The 21,183-nt window shown below is 41.4% G+C and overlaps 1 protein-coding gene across 3 annotated transcripts in view; it reads left to right on the plus strand.

The window, feature by feature from the left end:
* The window catches only part of PARD3B (par-3 family cell polarity regulator beta), a 1,046,926-nt gene that overhangs the window by 924,342 nt on the left and 101,401 nt on the right, over positions 1–21,183 (plus strand). For all 3 annotated transcript variants that reach the window (XM_032354007.1, XM_032354008.1, XM_032354009.1), the window contains one exon: positions 18,189–18,321. In XM_032354007.1, coding sequence (XP_032209898.1) covers positions 18,189–18,321 — 133 coding nt within the window. The remainder of the gene's footprint in view (positions 1–18,188; positions 18,322–21,183) is intronic.

Genomic DNA, 21,183 nt, shown 5'->3' on the forward strand with positions numbered 1-21,183 from the left:
TGGGTAAGTGCTAAGACTCAGTTACCCTGAGAACTGGCTTCCCAGTTACTCTGCATCCTTCTTCCCAAATCCGTAAACCCATTTGCCAGTTTCTCCTGAAAATATAAATTGACAGACTTCAAAATAGGGGTTGTTGAATTCTAAATGAACCTGCAGCATCAGGTTGAGGGCTCAGTTTTCTGCTGGACTGACTTCCTGGGCAGTGACTGTATCCCATTTGTAACATCATAGTCCATTCTCTTTTCCCCAGAGCTGGACTTGACTTAACAACAAGAAGAATGCTTTTGATTTTACCGGATATAGAACGTAATATTTCCACTTGGCAGTTCTCCTGCTCAAGATTTCAGCTACTTCGGCAGAGTACTAGCAAGTAATATGCTTATTAGAAAACTTTATTAATCAGAGTAGAGTGCTATTTGGCAATTAGGTTTTAATGAGAATGAGGAACTGAATTTAATTCAAAGTTAAAGGTCAGCAGCAATGGTGCCAGCCTACCTTTTTTAAAGTGTCTGAGTTTGGACATTCTCTGCTTCTGGACAGTTTCTCCTGGAAGTGTGCATCCTATATTTAGTATGAAATAGCATGTAAAAGGTTTCCAATAACTCCATTTTGGCACGGATATATTCCATGAGCACTAATAAGCCATGTGCATTGCCGCTTGGTTAGACAATTCTTATGGGAGTGGATGGCACAAGAAGTTACAGCAATTGCTGGCTGAAAACAGGAGGCCATGAAAACATGATGCAATGGAAAGAACTTCAAAGACTTGTCATTTCTTTAAGTAGTGAGCTAAGTGTGCCATGCCTAGAAATGGCAGAGTAGCCATAAAACCAAGAGGGATGGACTTGTTTTCAGCTTATGAGCCTGGGAAGGAGATATGCAAAAAGTCACACCTTCTCCAGGCTGGGGTGGTCACAGCCCACAACCTCTCCTGTACACACTCCCCACCCCCAGACCTATACTCTCCCCTGCCCCTGAAATGGCACCATTGTCTCTCCCTTCTCCTTCCCACTTCTCCTGGCTCATTTTGTCAAATCACTTTCTTGTTTTCAACTCCCGCAAAAATGTGTTTGTTGACTACATCCCAGGTGAGGGCAATGTACCAAGTTCTATAGAAGGCACAAAAGGATAATTGCTTAGCCACAAGTGGTTGGGGATTAAACAAATGATTTTAACTAAATAAGATATATCAATAATCATAATGTCATGAAGAAGAAGGTAAGGGCCATCACAAAGGTACCAAGTACTTTGGGGACTCTAAAGCAGGAAAGACTGCTTTCTGCCAGGAAAGGTTCATGGAGTAGGTTATACTTAGGACAAAATGCTTCCGAATTCATGTTTCTCTCCACCTCCATAACCACCACCACCTTGGCCAGCCTCCCATCATTGCTCACTTGCATGTCTGCTCCCATAGAAGAGCCAGAGTGGTCTGTTAAATACTTAAATTAGATGATGTTCCTTCCTTGTTCAGAACCTTCTAACATCCTCTCATTTCACCCGATCCAAAGATCTGACCAGGTCCTACAAAGCGTGTATGATTTCAGCCTTCCCTGTCTCTTTGACCTTGTCACTTACACTCTATCCTCGAGCATTCAGCTCCAGCCATATGTGCCTTCTGTCTGTTCCTTTAACTCATCCAAGTCATTCCTCCCTTTAGGGCTTGGGCTTTGGCTATTTTCTCTCTTTAGAATGTCTTCATTGAGACGCTTCTGGATGGTTTCTACTTATAATTCAACCCTTTGCTTCAAAGAGAAAGACCTTTCCTGACAACTCAATCTAAAGTAGCTACCCAGTGGCTATCTTGTCACCACATGGTATCTTAGGAATCTGGGTGGACTTACCACTGCTTGATACATTTTCCTATTGGTTTGTGTACTGTCTGCCCTACTAGAATATAAAGCCGTGAGGTTATGTGTCTCGTGCTCCTCCCCTCCTATGTTCCCAGGGTCTAGAAGCATCATTAGTGAATAGGAGGTGCTCAGTAAGCATTTGCTGAGTGACTGTAAGAATCTTGAAGGATTTACCGAGTAAGATTCATTCCTTTAGTTACTATGCCAAGCACTGACATGGGAGAAAGCCATGTGAACAGGTCATACAGAGCCCCCCATCTAACACCTTATATTCTTCTAGAGATAGGCAGACAGAGATAAAAGAACAAATAAATAACAAAGATCTGTTCAGAGAGTGATCAGTTTTACAAGAAAACATACAAGCTGACTGGGTAGGGAGTCACTTGAAGGGTCTTCAGATTAGGTGGCCAGAGAAGGCTCCCCTAGCAAGGGAGAGCATGCCCTGAAACACTCGAAGCAGGAGAGCTGTGATGAGCTTGGGCTGTCCAAGGGATGGGGGTAATAAGAAGGAAGTTTCTGAACACAGTAGGAAATGGTCAGTGACGGCTAATGCTCAGAGGGAGGCAAGGTCCAGTTCATAAAGAGCGACCACATGGACCTTGGGGTGGGCCTGAGACAGAATCCACACATAATGACAAGGCAGTGGATGTTTTTAAAGTAAAGACTGATATCATCTTAATCATATTGTTTAAGAAGGAGGAGAAATAATTACAGGTGGAAAAGGTAGTGTGGACAAAGGCATAGCGGAGGGAGTGTGGGTAAGAGCTGAGGGTGACTTTGGGGAAGAATAAAAGTTTCCCTAAAGACCAGGCTGCAAGTGGAGTCAGAGGGAAGGAAGGCTGGCTTGGAGATGTAGGCAATGGGAAGAGAGCAAAGAGGCTCTTAAAGCAAGAGCAGAGCTGTGCCTTAGAAGGGCTAACCTGACAGCTCTTTAGAACAGAGTCCCAGCCAAGAGACTAGTTACCAAGCATGGTCCAAACAAGGAGTGTGTGAACTGGGCTTATAAGAAGGAATGCATGGGGTGGGAGGCATATTAGTAGAGGCAACTGATTACAATTGATTGGATGTAGAATAAATGAGAGAAAAGAAGCTAAAAATAATATAAAAAATATTGATACCAATAGGAGTTTGCTCACTGAGCCCTTCTCACGTGCGAGGCACCATTCTGAATACTTTAAATATAAACCCTCTAAGGTCTTACTATCATTATCCCCAATTCACAGAGAGAGAAGTTATATAACTTCCCCAAGGTAGCCTGCCCTGTGAATGCTAGTCACTGTGTCAAGCCTTGATGAGCATGAAGAAGGAACTGAAAAGCCAGGAAGATAAGAGGGAAAGTGGATTTTAGGGAAGAGGCGAAGAGATTGTTCCTAGACAATTGGAGTGTAAAGATGTTGGTACATTTCAGATGCAAATGTGGACCAAGGAAGGAGCATGATCTCTGGAGTTTCCTCAAAATATCACAGCTAGAGATGAATGTCTTCTTGTTTGAAAGGCTGTGTTGAGGACTTGTCCCAAGTGAAGCACTCCAGTGATCATCTGTAGGATGGATGGCTCAGTAAATAAGTGAACATGAGAAGGAATATAATCGTTATATAATATGATAAAATATATAATAAGGAATATAATGAATGATATCCCCAGGATCAAAAATATGGGTAGGAGGGGTTAGAGGATCATAGAGAAGGGTGGCATTTAGAGGGCCATTGAAGGAAACAGGCAACAGATGGAAGAAGTAAGAAGGAAACAAAGAGAAACTTGCCAGAGGCTTGCCGCCCACTGTCCAGAAGCGCAGAGAGGCTAGGGTTTGGTGGACCTCCGGAGATCAGTTTCAGCAGTGGTGAAAGTGGGCACCAGATTGTCATCCACCCAAAGGAGAGGATGGAGATGGCAAAAGAGAGCACGGACCATCGTTTTTAAAAGTTTGATGGAAAGAGGGAAAGAAAACAGAAGACAACAGCTTGGAGGGGGAGGAGGGGCTCCTGGACAGTAACACGCTGCAAAGGCTTTTGTTGCTACAGAGAGAAGAGAATGAGGAAAAGAGTCTTCTGGGCCTCTGCAGGAGAGCGAGTGTCTATACCTGAGCGGACATGGGCAATGGGGGCCCGACCTGTGTAACTGCATGGTTACAGCAAGCCTGGGGCACCATGTAATTCAGAGCCATGCCCTGGCAGAAACTCTCCCAGGGTGGGTACGTGGGATCGTAGCCAGCTGGATTAATTTGGTGATACCCTCATTCAGATGAGGGTAGAAAGTACTGATGTCATCATCCTGCTGATTTTTAGAGAAGCAAGGCTTATTTCCCCACTGACAACTATTCGTGGCACTCAGCAGCTGTTTAAAAAAAAAAAAAAAAGAGGTTCCCTTCCACCCCCTTCTTCAGACTTCTCTGGACTTACATCTGTCTTCCCAGCTGTGAGCTGCTGAATTCCAGGGTGCAAAACCAAGGGACATAAGTGGGAGGGGCATACAAATAATGATTACATGCTGCTTAAATATAAATCTTGGTTTATTGTGTGTTCATGGGCACATGTCTTCAAATTCAAGTGTGTGCCTCTCTCTCTCTCTGTCTCTCTCTCTCTCTCCATATCTGTCTGTAAACCGTGATGGTATTAAGCATATGTTTTAATAAATATTTTGTTTGCTCTATTCCTATTAATATTCATAGGGAATGGAGCACTTTGGGTTTTGTGATTTCTAATAAACATTGATGGTGTTACTAGTTTGTACGAAGCATTCAGTATGCTCCATCAAAATGGCAGCTCTAATTAGGTTCCTTGAATTAGCTAATGGATTTTGAGAAAGATGGCTTAGAAAGCTCTTACAGCTGTCCAAGATATTCCTGCCATGGCAGAAAGACAAAAGGCCCCTGGAAGCTACAGACTTCGGAGCTTTAGAAATGCAGCTGACAGTTAAAAAGATAAATTACATTCATATTTTTCCAGTGAAAGTCCTAATACTGAATTAATGTTATTCCTGTAGCAAGCATCCATTAAGAAGCTCATTTTATTATAAGGATGCGTTTTGACCATTAGCTCTTTTCTTTGGTCCCTCCCCCCTCCCCCCTCCCCTTTTTCTCCCTCCAATTCCCCAGATATTTTGGCTATAGTATTAAAAAGCTTCTTTGTAGAAGTGGAAATAATTCCCCTTCTTTTTGTAGTTTATAAATTTAGAAGCCCTCTTAGATGTACAGGAGCATTCAGTTAAAAAAAGAAAGTCAAGGGAGGGGGTGGTTCCTGGGTGGCTCTGTTGGTTAAGTGGATGCCTTCGGCTCAGGTCATGATCTCAGAGTCCTGGGATCGAGCCCCACATTAGTCTCCCAACTTAGCAGGGAGTCTGCTTCTCATTCTCCCTCTGCTTCTGTGTCTCCCTCTGCCTCTCCTGCTTGTGCTCTGTCTCTCTCTCGCTCAAATGAATAAATAAAATCTAAAAAAAAAAAAAGAAAAAAAGTCAAAGTAAGTAATAAATAAACAAAATAATATAGTGATTCGATTTAAGCCTTCTGGCTTATATTTTATGTAGAACTTGGGAGGGAAAAAAAGCTTCTAGCTAGTGGGCTTGTTTACACTTGGATCAAGACGATTTTGTTGTTGAGTAGGTACCATCTCAAAGAAAATGTGATACCTCCTTTCATCTTAATGTGGAATGCACAAAATAACACAATGCCATTCAACGCGTTCCTCGGCTTCCCTTCCATTTCTTCCTTTAGCAAATGATGAATTGATGACATCCGAAGGACTGTGCTTAATACATCTGCAAATAAGGAGAAAAAAAACTGTTGTTAGTGGCGTGAATAGTAATAAAGTTCAGGACACATGGCATAATTTAGGAAAAACATACAGTCACCCGCCAGCATCTTCGAGCCCGCTATGTGGATACTCATTAACTCTCTAACTAGGCCCCACATAGCATTTTGATTTCAGTTTATCCGCTTGGAAAACAATACCTGTTACTTTTTAATCTGAAAAAGTTACCTTTCTCTAAGACCACAGTAAATCCTTTAGGGGAATGTTTCCTGGGTGGTTTGCTCTCAACCATCCAAATTCCGTTTTCCCCCATTTAAGACTTCATAGCACTTCTGTTTTTCTAAGTCCTGCCTGCCTTTTGGCCTGTTTTTCTGCTCATTAGTACTTGAACCAAATGAGGGGCCGGGCATGGAAACGAATGTGCAACTTAAGTCAATTAACTGGGGGACTGTTTACAGCTCTGGGAAAACATTCACTGAGAAAGAAACTAAAGTTGCTGGATTAAATGAGTTTTCGAAGTCATCTGTAGTGCCCATATTTCATGTCCTTCCAAATCTATTTCTGCAGATAATTGAGAGCTGACTAAAATACCGTTGCTAATAAAGCTTTTTGGAAATTAGGGAAGAAATAAAAAGGAATGGAGTCGATGCAACGTATAGGTTACAGATCAGACAGCTGCTTTGCCTCAGTATGATATAAATAAAACAGAAAAGCATTGTTATATGAGGTGCCGAAAAAGAAAAAAGATACTCAATTATTCCCCACACGTGACTTTGCCGTGATGGATAAAAGGCATAATTGACATCATGTTTATTGAAAAAACTAGCAACTGTCACACTGTCGAAAGGCTACTGAAAGCTGGGGGAAGGCATGTTTTTTATTCATTTTCACTGTGGGTTATTTATAGAGTTCAATTGTCAGCAGCATAGTGCCTAATTTCCCCTCTTCTTTGAGAGTCGACTCATTCACTTTTCAGATCAAGAAGACAGCTACAAATTGTTCCGTGGCAGATACTAAGGCACTACCATTACCTCGCCTGAATGGAGCAATGGCTATTTATTAATTAAGATTCTGTGACTACTTTCCCTTAAAGTGCCAGGGAAAATAAAAGTCTTTGTCAACCCATAATGGGCTGGTTTCATTGGCTTTGTTTTGTTTTTTTAACTTTTTGCCCTCTGATTTGGCAGCCAGTGCCCTGTTCCTAATGGGAAATTTATCACTATATTAACAATGCGTCATGCTTCATCACCAGCTAATGTTCCTGGTTAAACAAGAGCTCTGGTTTTGGAATGTTCAGTTTTCAAGTTGAAAGAAAGGCGCCAAGTCCCATTGCCTTGAAAGAAAGTGGCCCTCCAGGCACAGTACCCAGCAGTCGGGGAAATAGAAGATGACTTTTGCCAAAGATTTGGCCAACCATGTAGCTTCAACTCTATACACACCCAAGAAGTGATTGAATATAAGAGCAAGAAATACCTACCGAGGTCAGCTGGTTCCTCTCTTAGGGATGAGATGTTGGGTCGGAGAAAGTGAGGTTCTCCCAGGGTTATCCTGATGGAAAGAATAATTCTGATGAAGGCGTCTACCCTATTTGAAATCCTCCAATGATTTCCCCATCATCGTCTTCTGGAAAGATTGGCAGGTGGAGCTGCTCAAGTCCTACCAGCTCCATTTCCTAGAATTTCTTCCCCCACTTCCACACTTCTGCCGTGTCTGACCATATCCATTTCGTGTTGCCAACCCGTGCCCCCTGAGTTGTCTTCCCCTGGCATACCCAGCCCCCCACTCTTGGCCCTTGCTCTCCTTTTCTTTCTCCTGGCCTCCACCAGAAGAGCTAATCACCTCTCCTCTGAGCTACTGCAGGATTTCATTAGCCTTCACGATACTTCCTCAGAATAATTGCCACATTGCACTATAATTATTTACTTATATCTCCATCTTCCCCAACAAGACTGTGAAATCCCTGAAGGTCAGGTCTAAGTCTCAAGCACCATTATATCACCAAGGCCAGGGACATGACAATATTTCAGAATAAATAAATAGATATAAGTTGAAATAAATGTACACATCTGAAAATATTCAGAGGGTTATTGGAAAACTTTTATAAAAGTAGTTGATAATCTAAGTTTGGTACCAATTTATTACTTTTCAGGGGAAAAGAAAATCACCATGCTCCTAAAAAGGATTTGTTAAGAATCAGAATATCTTTTAAAAACAACTGAAATAGTCTGTAGGAGATGATAATGTAAGTTGTCTCTATCCCATAAATCCCTCATGTCAGGAGGTCATCGTGAGGTTAGAGGGTTAGGAGAGCTCACTTTACACCCAGGTAAATGAGAGCTGTGGGATATTCTTGGAGCTGACACCCTCTGGGACCTAAGTATATGTTAACTTTTCATGTGGCTCTTTGAAGCTGAGAAGCTATTTGGATTGGATAATTGTTGTAACCCTATTTAAAATCGCAGAAGAGCTCAGCATTCATGCATATAGGTGTAAAAGGAACGAGAGGAATTAAGGTACTATCCAGACACGTTCTTAATAAGTTTCTGGACTTAATTGCTTTTATGCTAATCGTATCAGAATACTGCATATCGAATTCTATGTTTATGAGCTCGTATGATTTAGCGCCATATGTGTGACAATTAAGATCTGCCCCACAGTCACATCACTGTGTGACCCATGCATTCATGGTGGCTGTTGGAACAACTTATTATATATGCCTGTACTGCATATGAAGGGAAGGACTAACTTACATATCGCATGCATTTAGAAGATTTTGTCTCCTGACATTATGAGCTCCTAATCATAATCTTTAGCTCCTTTCAATTGAAAAACTTGAGTTGTTTTTAAATATTTTTTTCTCTTCGTCACCTTAATTATTTTCTCAACCCCTTCTTTTGGAAGGGGGAAAAGGGTCTCATAATGTGAGTAAATAATTGCTGTTTTAAGCTACTGACATTTGGTTACCACAGCATACAATAACATTTCCTGACTGAGAGTATCCTCTAAAAAAATAGAACAAAACAAATAAACAAAACCCAAAAAACCACCATCCACGCACTAAATCATTTAGAATCTCTAAAATTCTGTAGTCAATTAGGCTTTATTTCCTTACTGTTTGAAAGGTCTAGATTTCCAGCTGTCAGGAATCAGTGGCCTTTGATGGCATTCCAGGATCCCCTGGGAGGGGACAGACCTTCTATGTTGTTTCCTCTGAGAATGAACAAATTTCACAGGGGCCTATGAAGTCCCAAGGTTTTATGGCCTGCAGCCCACAAAGGCTTATTTTTTCCAGAATTGACCCTGAAAGATTAATCCACATCTAAATGTCAGCTATGTATTCCTAAAACTCGGGATGTGTTTGATTTAAGCATAGAATATAATAATTTTATCTTGCAAGTCCCGCAATTGCTGGTGAGGATTTCTTTGGGAAGGTGTATATGTACGCACACACATACACATGTAATATCATTGATTTGCTCACGTGCTGTATAAGCAACAAAAGTTTATTCCGCTATCAGTCATTTTCGTCCAACTCAAGAATGTAAGAGTTAAAATGATCGAAGTTTTATAGGTTTCTTCCATTTACCTTTTTATCAACATTTTGCTGATTTTTTTAGCCACCATAAAACTGTTCAAGAAAACTTGTGATGTTGAATGTGGAATCATGTCTCAAGGTTAGTTTCTAGAGCCATTACAGGAGACAAAAGTTGTATATAGCCAGAATTAACCTTGAAAAACACTTTTGGAGAGTGCTCTATTGAACCCTACCTGTAATCTTTCACTATACCCACCCAACGCGGTTTCCTGCAGCACTGCATCAGGTGCTTTGGTTGAACACCAGCTGAAGTGTTTGGCTCACATGTGAGGGCCATGTTGTGTAAGTCATGCAATATCTTAAAATACTGGAATCATCTTCAGCACGATGTGAAGCCGACAGTGACACCAGGGAACAGACACCAGCTGAGGGAAACCAACTCAGTTCATGTCCAGCATCCCATGTTCATTAATATGGAAGGGCCAATGGGAGCGCTATCCCTACGTAAATTGCCATTTGCCCCAGGTCTCATTTTTGTCTAAGCTTAAAGATTAGTTGTACGAGTTAAATATAGTTAAATGGTGCCACGTTGCTGTATCCCAGCCATGTAAGAGCAACTTTAGCTACATGAGTTATGGTTCAGAACGTGGTTTATTTATCATCTTTAACAGAAGACATAATGGATTCACAGTTCCCGGTTGGCCCAAATGTATTTTTCTTTGCATCTGTGCATGCATGTTTTGCAAAGATGTAGAGTAGAATTGAAGGGCTACTTTTTCTGCCCTCTCCTGTGAACTTTTCAACCACATTTTAAAATCTTTCTTAAGAAAAAAAATTACCATATGAAACACTTGATAGATTCCTTCGGTGACCCCCACATACTTTGTATTGTTAATAAAATGGGCAACATATTTCAAGGCTGTGTGTATCACACACTTATGCATAACTTTGAGTGTGTCCAGTATTTGTGTAAACCATTTAAGGCTCAAAAACACTGCACTGCATTGGAAATATACTAGAATTCTATGCAAAATATGAATAACTCAAATGGGTATTTTATGACTAATGGCAAAACTGGCTTCTGAAATTTGAACGCAGCCAGAAGGTCATTGTACAGAATCAGAATAATGCAGTTTTATGTTCTGGGCTTCCAATCACGAGTTGAAGCTGTGAATAATAACTTGTGTGTTGTTGAATTGTGAATAACAGTGTCACTCCTAAGAAATTTCCGCTTTTGCTAGAAATGGAGATAGAGAAGCCGAATGTTCTGATTAGCGAGGGGCCTTGCATTGTCTCAAGTGATAAAGAGCAAAGGTAGAGGAATGCCTTTTATCAGAACAGGAGATGACATTGATCTGGTGAGATTCTCAGTCACAACAATCAATCACAGGGGAGAAAGTTGTCCTTCATGCATCAATGAGATTACTTGCAACAGTAAATGGTAGCTGTGGTTCGTGGTGTGAGTGGAAATGCTCACCATTATGCAATCAGAAGTACCAAGGGAAGGGGGCCTTTATTTCCACTAAAGTTTGATTCATTGGGGTCAAGGTCCAGTCCAGGGTTAAGATTTCCAGGACAAATCTTCAAGCTATAGGAGTCAGAAGGTCAGTTCCACCAAGTGAGGGATGGAAATACCAAGACAAGGATCTTAAAGGGAACAGATGCTAAAAGCAGAAAACATGTTGAGAAAGACAAAAGGTCACACTCAGGTTGCCATGGCAAAATCAGGAGCCCAGGTAGGCCAAGTCACATTGTCAGATTGTCAGATTGTTGCATCTGGGTCAAAATGCCACAGGCAGCCTCCGAATGGCTGGAGTAAGGACCATGTTCAGGATTACAGGCTGAGCTAATACATCATGTGTGTGGTTCTGCCGTCTTCTTTATGACCTTACCTGCTTATCGACCTCTCTGGACCAGTGTTTCAGCCTCTCCACAGGATCCTAACATAGGTGTAATTTTTTTGAGCTCTTAGAAATGTATACAAATACATACTTTTCAAAGTTATGTATTAGCATAGACCACATTTTTCCCCCCCAAATTCTGCCACCAGATTGCTATGTGACCTTAAATATTCTCTTAAGATAAGAGAATATCTGAGCATTGATTCTTTACCTATTAAGTCAGAGACTACTAACCTACAAAAGTAGGCCTCAAATTAGAGGAGATTCTAAATATGAAAATTATTATTTTGTCTGTTAATACCATTTACCCTTTCTCTAAACTTGTTACTCTTAATATAGAAATTTTTAGGCAGTTATGGTAAGCAAAGGGTTCTTAATTTAGAGTAATTGTTTGATCAACAAGATAACTTAAATCTGATAGAAAGCAAATGTTTGTGTGAGGAATTATTTAGGGAAATTTTTTTGCAAAAATAATTGCAGTTGGGGACAACCATCATACATAGTGATTGGTGAATTTGGGAAAAAATTAGGAAGAATTCCCAAATGTTGTTTATAGGGAGTCATATCTGGGTCCCCAAATTTCACTAGACTAAACTGAAAAAACTTACTTGTCAGTGTACCTTTGAAAATCCTTTACAAGAAATTGGGAGCAGGGAAAAGAAGCGGGTATTTACCTAATTGTAATTTTCACTGGCTATTTACACTGGATAATTTCCAGAACTATTCAGGACTAGAATATTACTTGAAGAATTCTCTGGAATTAAATCCCATCAAAATCTACCGTTTATTATTAAATCTCCTTCCATATATATGGGCTCCCTATATAAGTGTATTTTATTGTAGGATATCAAATCTGTAGAGTATTAGTATAAGTGCTATTGGGCTGTAGTTCCTATAAATCTTCAAAATGCTTTTGAATTAATGATCCTGAGTGCATTTATAAGAATCTCCCAAATGTTTCGTTTGACAGAAGTCTTTATCACCAACCGAAGATAAGTAACAGTTCTGTCCATGGCTATCTGTCTTCAAGGGAATATTCTTTTCTAGAACCTAGTTTGGGATTTAAAGTAAAATAATATTGCATATAGACAGTTGGGTTTTATTATATTTGTGTCGTCAAGAGTGTGAATGCCACAGAATCTCAGGTACATTGGGAGCTCTGTTCACACTTGGAAAAAGAAATATATATGCCCTGTTTTCTCAGGCAGAGCTGTGGTACTACTAAATTTGAGGTTGAAAACTGTGATGGCGTTTCGGTCCTTAAATGCAAAAAGACAAAATGAGCAACCCTTCCCATGGCCGGGGGCGGCGGGCGGGGGCGGGGGGGGGGGGGCGTTGACAATGGGGAAAGAACAGCATCTTGGCATTCTTAAAGGGTACAAAAGTGTTTCCCTTTGCACCATAACATTTAGGAGGTTAATCCTTTTTCAGAAAAGTTTTAAAATTCTACTCTCTTGTAAGTATGGAAGACTAACACCATACCTATATAATTAAAGTTTTTTATGGCAAGCATCAAAATAACTTTTCTATGGTAACTTCTACACAATTAAAGACTCTCATCAAACCCCAAACTCAAAAACACTGCGCAGGCTCCTGCTTGTTGTTCACATGCATTCTTCTCATTTAAATTGTTTTATTCAGAGAGTTTATAAGGGTTATCACATTGAGGTAGGAACATTCCTGCGAGGCTTCCATTTTATAAGGACTGTTTTCTTAACCACATCACCAATTCTGGACCTCAGGTTGGTACCTACCAAGGAGGGCTGTACTCACTGTAGTCAGTCAATTGAACACATCTTCTTTAAAATGGAGAACCACATGTCTTGGGGCTCTCTGAAAATGACACAGCTCTTGGGAATTCATTATACATAATTCACTCATAGGGTGCATGTATTTACATGTGTGCCCGCTTAAGCACACACATAAAGTCATTGCAGATTAATTCACAATCCGGCAATGCATCATTGCCAACGATCAAGTCCTTCTCATGTAGTCCGTGGTGAATTTTACCAGGAGCAGCCCTCGATGTCTGTCAGTCCTGGTTTTGCTCCAGTGTTCCACTTTCATGTGGGATCTCTCTCTTGTATTGATTCTCTTTTGCACCCCATTCATTTTTATACCGCTTTCCCACATGAGTCTGTTAGCGATGTAATATTAATTACCCAGAAATCTCAGTCTGCGGTCATTTCCACATCATTCTTTAATGAAGACAGACTTCATTGCATGTATTTCTATTACTTTGGCTACTTCATTTCTATTTTTATTGCAAAGTTCTGTGCAAATAAAAGAATATCAAAAGGTATGGCTATAAATGTGCTCTGCTAAATTCCCTCCGCCTTGAAATGCCTGTGAACTTCTGCTACAAAATGCCTGCTGCATTTTAATGCCTTTCCTGCAAGGCAGCATGATATGGTAGAAATCACACTGGTCCTGAAGTCACACAATGCCTGGTCGACCAATCGCCAGCTGTGCTACTTAACTTCCTGAAGCCTCGGTGCTGGCATCTGCGAAATGTCACTATGTTATCATCACAAATTTGATTGAGGATTAGATGAGATGAAGTACATAAAGCATAAGTACTATACTTAGGGCATCACAGGAGCTTAATACATGTTAGTTTCTTTTCTCCAGCCTGCAGCAGTAATGGGAGGAGACCATGGTATACACAGAGCATCTGCCTTCAGCTCAGGTCATGATCTTGGGGTCCTGGCTGGGATCAAGCCCCACATTGGGCTCCCTGCTCAGCGGGGAGTCTGCTTCTCACTCTCTCTCTCCCCTCTTCCCCATCCTCATTCTTTCTCTTTCAAATTAATAAAACCTCTAAAACTAAAATGTACTTCAATTGCAGGTCACTGCAAACTAGGAGAATATAAAGAATTAGAAGAATAAGGTTCGATTTCAAAGGAGGAAATAATGCCTTACTGTGATGTTTATTGCATATGGAAATGTATTGCTATAGGTTTACTGCATATGGGAATATATTACTGTGATGAAAAGGACATGGTTTCTGAACTCCTTCACAACTTTAAACTCTGTCCAGGTCGGAAGTGTAATAAGAAGAGCCTGTTAAACTATATCTATCTTTAAAGGCATAAGCAGTATCATTTATAAGAAGTCCCTACAACATAAATCTGTTTTGTTATACTGCTTGAATTAATTTTACATAAAACTTCAGCACATTAAAAGTGCAGGAGTGGCGCTGACCATCTACATAAGAATACAGGTAGAGTAGGAATTTTTGTAAGAATGGCCAAACTTTACTTCATCCAGTGAACAAATAACACAGAAAGCCTAATTTTCAAAGTAGGAACTTAGAGATGAGGTTATTGATACTTTGACTGATTTTATATGGTTGCAAGGCTATTTGAGGGACACCATAATCTGATGAACTTCGGAAGCTTCTAAGGTATCTTTTGGTAGATTGGTAGTGGCTTTCTGAAGTTCTGGGCTAAGAAGGATTCTAAGGCCATATCTAGGTTCATTAGGGAAGAATGCTATAATCACTTACTTAAGTCTGCTCTGGGCAGGAAGTGAAGGGAGTAATTGCTTGTATCAGTGTGTTTGATACGTAAGTGTTCCATAAATAATAGCTATTATAATTATTGCCGCTGTTATGACAAAGATGTTTTTATGTTCCTCTTCAAATTTCTACATTTTCAACACAAAATGGGATCAATTAACTGCTTCGGTCACAACAGCCATGCATATCATTTTTATTGACTTAGTGGTAAGTGTGTCAGTATTATCTGCAGAGAAGGGCTGAAAAATGGGATCGGAATTTGCTCGTCCTAATTTTATTATGTCAAACACTTGATATAATCAAGGGGAAAAATCTGATATAGTTACTAAGGGCAGGATGAGGGCTGGAGAGAGAAAAAAAAGAGATAAGGGTGAGATGTAGTCTGGGGTCCTCATGAAAGGTTTGCACCATGTCCTACATCTTCTTTAAAATATTCACACCAGGGAGAAGATGCAACATGTTTTGCACTTAGATGGTCCATGACTTTCTAGACTTTTTTCCTGTTTTTTCTCTGAGGCCAGATTTCTTTTCTGGGTAAATAGTCATGTTCCTGTCAGCCATAGGGGATTTTCTGAATCCTAAACAGCTGATTTTGTATTCTTGCTCCGTTCCCTCTATTTGAGAACTAAAATCTGATCAGACCCATATTTTTAAATTTATGTATTTATAGGCATATGGAAGAATAGTTTATAGTCTGAGTATGATTTTTTTTTTCCACCACAAATGTAGGAAAATTGTGGAGAGTTTTAAAACAGTGCCTTATCATTTTTTTTTCCTTTATTACTGATGACTTCATTCTGCTTGAATTCAGTGCTTCAGTTTCTTTGGGTAAACTAATAGATTATGTATGCAATGTTTGCACCGCGTTGATTGAACTCATCTGGCGAGTTTGAGCCTGGCTCACACGTTCACGTCATCAGCAGAAGCCCGTGCACCGCACACGGGCGCCATAGACAGCTCACGGTCCTCAAGAGGAAAGGAAGCTGGTCCTCAGAGACCTGGCCTGCCTCGCCTGCCCTCACATTGTTCAGAAAAGCATAGCAGACCTTCCATTTTTTTCTTATTATCTTTTTCAAATGCTTAAAAACTTCATTTTTTTTTTTTTTTTTTGAGTATAGCTGACGCACAGTGTTACCTTAGTTTCAGGTGTCCAGCAGAGTGATTCAGCCACTCTGTGTTGTGCTGTGCTCGCCACAAGTGGGGCTCCTGTCTGTCACCACGCAATGCTGTTCCAGTACCGTCAAGTATGTTCCCTAGGCTGTGCCTTTCATCCCCATGGCTGCTTCATTCCATAACGGGAAGCCTCTACCTCCCAGTCCCCTTCACCCATTTTGCCCCTCTCTCCACTCCCTCTCCTCAGGCAACCACCAGAATGTTCTCCGTATTTATAGGTCTCATTCTGCTTTTTTCTTGGAAAAACTTTTTTTTTTTTTTAAAGATTTTATTTATTTATTTGACAGGCAGAGATCACAAGTACGTGGAGAGGCAGGCAGAGAGAGAGGAGGAAGCAGGCTCTCTGCTGAGCAGAGAGCCCGATGCAGGGCTCGATCCCAGGACCCTGGGATCATGAACTGAGCCGAAGGCAGAGGCTTTAACCCACTGAGCCACCCAGGCGCCCCTTTCTTGGAAAAACTTTTACTTTAAGAAAAGCCTAGTAAAGAAACACAACTGTCTTGAGTGTTTTTAAATACATATTGAAGAAAAATAAAGATATGCGATCCCCAGGGGTTTGTCTTTTTTTAATAAAAGGCATGGGCTGCTGAATGTCTGTGGAATGCATAGGAAGCCCAGAACCCTATGTTAACTTTGTAGAGATATTGTAAGACATCACCAGTTAACTTACGATCTACTTGGGGAAGAAGGCTTTTCCTCCAAAAGATGTTGACTCACCATTTTCTTTTTACAGTTTACAAGTCTAGCTTCAAAATTGCTTCACCAAATAGTAGATGACTTCTTTCTGTTGCTTTCCAGTATCTCCTTTAATGTGAAGTCTCCTTTAAACTTACAACTCCACAGTAATACATGGGAATCTTCTGGCATGCCCAGCTCTTCACAGTGGGTCCCTTTCTTGCCTTCTCAGTCTCACCTGTCCCTCCTCACTGGCCCCTCCCATCTACCCTGTCTACCAGAGCAGTGGTCCTCACCTACCCATCAAACACAAGTGTCCGTACGATTACATGTTGCTATGAATTGAGTTCAAGGACCCAAATTTGCAGGTGATACACTTCTGGCATTGATTAGAGTAAATTCAAAATATCCCTAAAGTCCCCAGCACTCCTTTGTATTCTAACTCGCTCCCTAAATGAGGAAGGGAAGGGAACATGGGTTGCCTGAGATGTGTGTGTGTGAGGCAGGACGGAAGAAGTTGAAGATCACTGCTTGCCCACATGGACTTATTTCCATCTGTTCCCCCAAGGCGAGATGCCTTCTCATTTCTGTCGTCTGTGTCGCCCTTCCCTCTACCTCAAATTTCCTCCACCTGAAATTTCCTCATCCCACTTGTCCAGCTGTTGAGCCCCTATATATCCTTCTAGACTCGCTAAGGTGTCACCTCCTCTGAGGAGCTTTCCATAATCTTCTTCCATGTCCCTGCTCTCCCTCTGAGAGTGTTAAGCAGTCGTTGTCCCCACAGTCCCTTATTAGACTGCTGTTGGAGCACCTGGACTGTTGCCTTCTGTATGCCTTTCAGTCCCCTCCTTCTCAGACCATGTGCTTTTTGCAGACAAGGACTATGAACTGTTTATCTTCACTTTCCTAGATCTTAACACAAGCTCCGGCCCAATAGGACACTCGGTTATGTCTCAGATGAACCAAGCAAGTTGAATGGTTGTTGAAATGTGCCTACCATTCTCCTCTTGTTTCCCGGCCCTGAATTGTATCCCATGATGTTAGTTCTGTTGAAACGATCGTGACTAATCCAAGCTAAAAGGGAGCCACTGGCCGACCAGTTTCGGGTTGCATGGATGAGTCACTGAGAAACTGTAATTCCTGAGAGAAGGAAAGGACTAGAGTCGAGAAAGGAGAATCAGGAGTCACGTAATGAAGTAATGAAGAAGGATTATTCCACTACCACCCATTTCTTTAATTTTTCTTTTTACTTCTTGATGTGGCTTCCGCTTTCTTTGCTTTCCCTACGCCCTGTGGGCCCATATGCCAACATGTATGCTACCCCCCACTTTAGCAATGCATCATTGTCACTGACATGAAGACTGGCGCACGCCAACTCCACGCCACAGCCCATCTTCAGGTCAAGCAACTGGTCTCAATTTGGCAGTTTCTTATTGGAAAAAATGAAATAACTGCATTAAAATTTAGCCAAATTCTGTGCAGATGATTGTAAGAAAAGAGAGATGGCACTTTTAATTGCTCTAAAGGTCAGGACTTTACAGTACCTTTTCACTCAAAAGGAATTTGTTAATCCCAAGCCAAATGTTTTGACCCTTGGAGCTAAATATATTTATATAAAGACCTTTTTTTGCTCACTTTTATTACTGATTTTACAGTTTTCCTAGCATATTTGAATCACATTGTTGAATCATCCCAATTTTAGATGTCAGCTCCTTTAATAAGACCAAAAAGTGACTTCCCAGGATGATGTACACCATGTGAGTGTGTCTGTATGGTTATGTCCCACAGTGGCCGGCCTGCGAGTGGGAGCACGGACCGCATCCAGAAGTTGCGGAAAGAGTATTATCAGGCCCGGAGGGAAGGATTCACCTTATATGAGGACGACGAGGGAAGAGCGAGGCTAGATTACGACCTTCACTGGGTAAGTCCGGGCCTCATTCTAACCATTGAATTCATCTCAACTGAGATAGTTTCTAGCAGAGGAACATGGTTAAGAATGTTCTATACATACCAAGCTATATTTAGCTTACTTGAGTTTCACAGATAAGAGCGTTACCCAAACCACAACCATCTTGTCCCACAGAAGTTGTTTACATAAATCAAACCACACTAATGCACAGTAGTTTATTTTAATTGCTTTCGTATTTACTCTCTGTTGGACTTGTATACCAACGTGTTAGGGCGGAGCAGATGGTCGCTATTTTAAAGAGGACAAGGAATCTACTGAGCCTTGATCCTTGCCTCCCATCGCTTGGGTTTCAGAATCTGGGCAAGCATTAACAGACCATGCGAAGCAAACCATCTTTCCTTTGGGAAAGGATATTAGAAGTGAATCTCAGAATGGCCATCCTCAGATCCACCAGTTGTGTGTATACGGCATCTGAGTAATTCCCATTTTGCCCCTCTCACCAGTACGCTAAGAGACGTTTACTTTGAGATAAGAACAGCTTTTGTATTTTGCCAAATCCTTCAACATTTGTGAGCAGAAAGAAGACTGTAACCTCTAAAGAGAGCTTCTGTGGGTTTTTCCAGGAGACGTGATTCATTCTCTTGTCTTTTTCAAGAAGGCACGGCTATACCAACAAAACACACTTAGCTTTGGAGCATCCACAAAAATACCAGAGGAGAGTGCTTAGAGCTGGATTAAAGTACACGTCACATAGTTAGAGCAGGTGCCTGCCACTGCGTTGGTATTCAATAAATCTCGGCTCTCGTTACTCACATTATTGGAGCAGAGCTGTCCGTGGTAATAGTGATGTCCTTGCCATGAGGCCGGCTCTCACTCACCCTCTTTGATGGTTACTGCCTCCTACTACCGTTTTTAGTGCTGCTTTGAGAACCACACAAGGAACTCTCTTATCCCTGGTGGCCACTAAAGACACCAGGTCTTATGAAGGACGAATCTATTAAGGGAAAGTTTTCTTTCCTTATTTTCATACTCATGTGCTCACAAGGTCAGGGTTGGGAGAGCAGAGTCCAGCAACCAGGCGGATTCCTTCTGTTTCTCACTTCAGTGCTGTGGCTTCTCACGTGTGGCACCTCCCACGTTTTGCTAGTGTTTGAAAGGAAGCAGCCACAGTACCCACTGCTGGCGTGCAGAGCCCCAACACTCCTCGGCTCGGGAGATGCTTCCTGGTACCCTGGCGTTTAATCAGAAATGCAAAGTAAGGATTGGTGGTCTCCGACCAAATGGTCTGGCCTCTTCCAGAGATAGGCACTTTGCAACTAGAGGTCAGAACACAGAGCTTTTTATTACAGATGTTAGGATTAAACAGAATGGCATTTACAGTGATGGGGCAATGGGTTGCTTCGGTGCTCGGTAAGGGAAGAGAAAGATTTCCCCAGAATAACAATTTAGATAACAATTCACTTCATTTTAAACTTACGTGAGATCAATGTATTAACTTTGATGACAGACTGTATACATAAGGCTCTGCTCCCTTGATCAAACAAACAAGCAATAAAAAAAGGAAGTTTTTCCCACCATAACCAAAATAGACCACCATGTACAGGGCGTGGAAAAGTCCTCCATCTCAACATCACCACGAACAACTATGAGCAAAGTAAGGCAAGTAATTTTAGAGGAAACATTCCTGGTTCTTTTGACCTTATTTTATGTGCTGTCCTTACTCCAAGCAGAAAGGTTGAAAATGCTTAACCTTCACAAGACTTGAGGTTTCCTCTGACCCTCACCAAACTTGAAACAGATAACCCATCCACTCCAGTCCTCTCTATCTTGATGATTCTGGTTTTATTCCAAGCAAATGTGGAACCAGACAATCTAGGGAGTAAAGAAGTATCTCTTTTAATTTGTGTTTCCCATGCTCAAGTGTATTGAGCCTTGCCAAAAGTGATTTTACGTTTCTGAGATGAGTAGGGACTAAGGCATCCCAAAGGGATGCTTGCAAAGTGAGTGTCATAAAAGCCTAGTGCTCTCTGTGACAACTAAGAGACTCCAAACCAGGGAGGAGAGTCTCAGCCCTTTCTCTGCCTCTCCGCAAGCCAAGGGAAAACACCAGTATCTTTTGTCCAGTGCAGGCCTGACAAATCACACTGTGGTCTTGCTACTTTTGGATAGATCTAGGAGAGCAAGCTTAGAAAGTTAGCGCTTCCTTCCTGCTTGTCATCCAGACCTAACAAGGCTGCTTTTCTTGAGACTGTGGTTCCTGATGGGTCTGGTCTTCAGCATCAGGGGGGTTGCTTGTTAAAATTGGATCAGCAACCCATACAAAAGAAGGGTGGGGCCCAAGGGAGGGTGGCGAGGTGCTTCTCTGTGTAACTATCAAGGTATCTGACCACGATTCTAAAAATAGGACATTGATTCCAATCACTGCAGTAAGCAAAATAGTTCAACTTCTCTAACAAAATCATGACATGGACCAGCATCATCAAAAATGACTTTCGTGGACTCAGAACTTCCTGAACCTAGTACTTCAGATGTAGAGACCTACAAATATTCTAGAGTCCCCCTAGACTGGGAAGCTTCTGAACTATGGAGAAGCAAATTAGGAAGATAAGTTACCTCACAACTACTTCTAGTTGACCAGACAGAATAAAAGTAGGCTCACAGAAGTCTTCAAAGCCAAAGTTAGTCAAGCAATCACTGGAAAGATTAGTAAGGTCTATGACTATTTTTAAAAATATGTTGTTGTCGTTGGGACTAACAATTCTATCCATGGCCTACCTCAGACTTGCTCATTTTCCCAGGCTATCCTATAGGCAGTTCTCTGTCTAGTGGCTCCAAGCCGAAGGCATTTCCCACTGCTCTCTTGGGTTCCCACTT

The sequence above is a fragment of the Mustela erminea genome, chromosome 8 (assembly GCF_009829155.1).
Source record: "Mustela erminea isolate mMusErm1 chromosome 8, mMusErm1.Pri, whole genome shotgun sequence".
NCBI classification, from domain to species: Eukaryota; Metazoa; Chordata; class Mammalia; order Carnivora; family Mustelidae; genus Mustela; species Mustela erminea.